This window comes from Gymnoscopelus microlampas, assembly GCF_963454915.1.
Source record: "Gymnoscopelus microlampas genome assembly, chromosome: 1".
Classification (NCBI taxonomy): Eukaryota; Metazoa; Chordata; class Actinopteri; order Myctophiformes; family Myctophidae; genus Gymnoscopelus; species Gymnoscopelus microlampas.
Window position 1 is genome coordinate 51,429,551 of NC_139962.1, and position 3,944 is coordinate 51,433,494.

Sequence of the window (3,944 nt, forward strand, 5' to 3'; positions counted from 1 at the left end):
TCAGTCACACAGGTCCTCTTTGACCTCATAGGGGTTGAGGATGCCAGGGACAGACATCTGGATCTTATGTTTTTCCTCCTGGGCTTGATGGAGAGACGCCTCTTGCTCCTCCAGGAACAGGTCTGTGGTGTCCTCACCGGCAAACTCCTTGATCTGTACAAGGAAGTCCCTAAGGTGCTCCTTGAAGGCAGGAACGTCCTGATTTAAGCTGAAAAGCCCGGTCACGAACACCTTCACCTGGGCGTCCTGTAGATGAGGGAAGGCTGTCTTGAGCAGGTTAGCTACATATTCCTGGATGAAACCCTGGTTGTTGGTTGGATTGGCTGGGTTCAGGCCTGTGGTGATTTTACCTGCCTCCACCAAGTTGAACATGTAGGCCAGGATGGATGCATGCATGGTCAGGCCAGCAGTGTGTGACGTGTCGGTGACCACAGAGAAGATGTGTTGCAGGATGTCACAGAAGTATGTCTGATAGAAGCTCTGTGCTGCTGCCTCCTCCTGGGCCACATTTTGCATCAGTGTGTACAGAATCTGCAGACCGGTGTCAGCCACATCTCTCATAGTGTGTTTGAATGCCCAGATTATGGAGTCCAGGACCAGTTTGAACTGGGCGGGGGGGATGGCCAGGAATGCAGGAAAGCAGTGGGCGTTGACCGCTTGGATCAAGTGGAAGAAATGGGTTCTGTGTTCTGGGTATTCCTCAAAGTTCTTGTTGATCATGTTAAGTGTGCACTCGAACACAGCGTCAAAGATCTGCGGGATCTTGCCAGTGATGTTTCCTCCCAGCTTGTTGATGATGGTAGCCATGGTGCTGAGGACCTCGGGCTCACGGGCAGCGGGGACGTTCCGCTCGAAGTCAATGAGGACAGCGTCTAACAATGGAGGGACAAAGTTCTCCCCAACCATCTGTGGATCATTTGACCGTCTAACCCAGCATGAGACCAGCTTCAGTGTCTCTCGTTTGACAGTCCTCATACTCCTGATCAGGGGCTCTTTTGTCACCTTCTCATCATTGTTCTGGATAGCAGTGGAGATGTTCTCACTGAGGCACTTGTAGACGTTCAGCATGTCCAGGTAAATCCTTCCCAGTTGGATGACGAAGGGGTGCCCTACAGCCATACAGGCCCTAACATTGGTCTTAATGATGCTCCCCAGCTTTTTCACCGTCTCTGGGTCCTTCAGGATGTCCACATTCGTGGTGGCTTGTTGGATGATGTTGTCCCACCCCTGATTGGGCATCAGCATGTATTTCTTTATCAGGTTTTCCTGTATGGATGTGTCTGTTTGGGCAGTGATCATGTAACCTACAGCCTCGTAGAAGGTGTGTATCTGTTGGGGTTGAAGGTCAACGATGATCATGTTGATGTCGTTGAGGATCTCATCAATGAAGGGCCTCACCTCTCCCGCTTGAACCTCGGCAAAGTGACGTCGACACTTCTTGGCAATCTTGATGAAGGTGTCACACGCCATGTCCTGAACGCCATCATGGGTCTCATGCATGAACTCAAAGAGCTTGTTGATGACGGTTTTGAGGAACTTCCAGTGGGCTCTAAGGAAGCGTGGGTACTGACCAACAATGTACATGATGTTGGACGCAATGATAGCCTTGTTATCTTTTCCCCTTTTCTGCTCACACAAACCCAGCAGATCCTTTATAACAGTGACCAGGAACCTCTGCTCATCCTCGTCGCGCATAGCCCCGCTGATGGAGCCGATGGCCCAGCAGAGCATGTTCAGGTTCTTCCAGGACCACTCTGTACCGTTCACCTGGTTTTGGAGTTTTTCCGTCATGATGCGCTCTGTGTTCTCGAAGTCCAAATGGGTCAAGTACACCAGAGTTTCCCTCATGTTCTTGTAGAGGTTGATGGAGTCTGTGTCCTTCATGAACTCTCGGACCACCTCCCCCTGGTCGTTCTCCACCACCAACACCTCTTCAGGCTTGGCCATCCGACTCACTATCACCAGGCGCACCTCGGAGAGGACACGCGTATAGAGTTTTCTGCGACAAGTAACGTCAACATGCACAACGTGCTGGTTTCCAGATAGCAGACCAGTGGAAGTGGAGAAAGGGGAAGGGGTCTCTCGGTAGAGGTCAGCTGCCAGGTGGTTCCAATATTCCAGACAGATTTTAAAAATCTCTGTTTCCTCTACCTCCGACACAAGCAGCATGAAGCGGAGAGCCTCCATCAGAGTCTCTCGGAGGCTGTTTTTCTGCTCAATGAGCTGACCATGCTCCTTGAGAAAGGTGCAAAGGAACAGACTGAGATTCTGAATGAAGTTTTGTTCGTCGTCTTTCCCGTTGGCGTATGCCAGACGGATGTTTGTCCTGAGGGGCAGCATCGTTTTGAGCTGACACATGGTCAGGGTGAAGAGGTTGATGAACTCCTCCTCGTACTGTTTGCCGCTCACACCAGAGATTTCTGTCAGGCAGTTAAGTGTCACATTTCGAAACATTGGCACGGTCAAGAACTTGTGCACCAGTGTGCTGATGAGTTTTGTTTCGAAGACGTAGCTCAGTGGAATCCAGTTGAGAAATCGTAGCAGGGTCTCCAGAGTAGCATGGACTTGAGGTGCATTCTGGGAATTCTCCATTACAAATTCGCAGAGCTGGAATATATGTGAGAATTCACTGCGCATGCTGTCTTTGAGGTGCTTGGCCTTAACCTGGGTCATCTGCCCAGTGGAGAAGTCAAAGACCTCCTCGCTGAGCAGTTTGAGGATGATCATGTTGTTCTGACAGAGACTCTCGCTTGTACGACTCGCCCCCACGATGTCACTGATGAACGTGGGCCAGTGTTTGGGCCACTCCTGCTTCAGGATCTGGACGAGTATCATGTTCAGTTTCCCAATGTACACCCTTTCTTTCTCCATGTTTGATGCATCTGATGATGTCTTGATAATGAGACAGACAACATACTTTTTAATTTCTTCACATTCATTCCGTGGCAGAATTTTCCACCTTGTTTTAATAACAGTTTCCAGAATCTGAAGAGCATAGTATTTGGTGTTCATGTTCTTGGAGAACTCCAGTATCTTGGCTACTCTCGTCCAGGCATCAGGGTGCTCTTTAAACTGTGTCAGCACCGTTTGTGCCATTCTTTGCTCTGGTCCTACCCCATGATATACACAGTTCACCACATTATCCAGCAGGTTGATGTCCAGTTCCTGGTTGAAGTCCAGCAGCTGTTGTGCTGCATGGTCTGGCAACATTATCAATAACTTTCAAGTCGGTTGGAATAGTTGTGTTGCTTCAGCTGCTCTCTTCACTAAAAGGGAACTAACTCGTCACTTGTTTAGAAAGTGCTTATATGCCTCTATAACGCTCATGACATCACTTTGTCTCCGCCTGCCTGTTATATCCACATAATAAGGCACGCTACAAGATGGGTGAGCTTAAGGTCCGTCTTTACTGTGTCTCAAACATGTGCGCTGGCGACGCACGTTACAAGCCGGTAGCAACAACAACAACACAGAGCAGTAACACTTTACGGCATAGCTTTACGTCAGTCAGACAGCCGTACATTCCCCTAGTGTCGTAAACACATACACAACATTTCCCCCCCCCATAGAAAACCATGAAACACAACCCCACCCCCCCAATGTCTTATGCATTCAGAAATTGGTAACATAGTCCTTGAGGTAATCCGGTCGAGCCCGGTCTCGAACTGGCCGTGCCACGGGCACCACCGGGTGGTCATTAGGTGCCGGAGGGCGCACCACCACCGGGTGGTCATCAGGTGCCACAGGGCGCACCGGGGGCAAGTCCATATCACCTGCCGTAAACTCAAAGTCAGTATTAGCCCACATACCTGCGGCAGCAGGCGGCGTCACAGGCACGGGAGCCTCCAGCCCCACGACAGCAGGTGGTGGCACTCGCCGAATGCGGCTGGCATGCCAGCGTGACCCATCGGACAGGCGGAAAGTGGCAGGCCCCAGCTGGTCGG

At 50.6% G+C, this 3,944-nt stretch overlaps 1 protein-coding gene across 1 annotated transcript; it reads right to left on the reverse strand.

Moving 5' to 3' along the window:
* Positions 1-3,210, reverse strand: LOC311043950 (exportin-1-like; the record flags this gene model as incomplete). Its single annotated transcript, XM_084055373.1, has 1 exon — positions 1-3,210. One exon carries the CDS (start codon positions 3,208-3,210, stop codon positions 1-3), a length of 3,210 nt encoding a protein of 1,069 aa, XP_083911499.1.
* Positions 3,211-3,944: the final 734 nt, after the last annotated feature.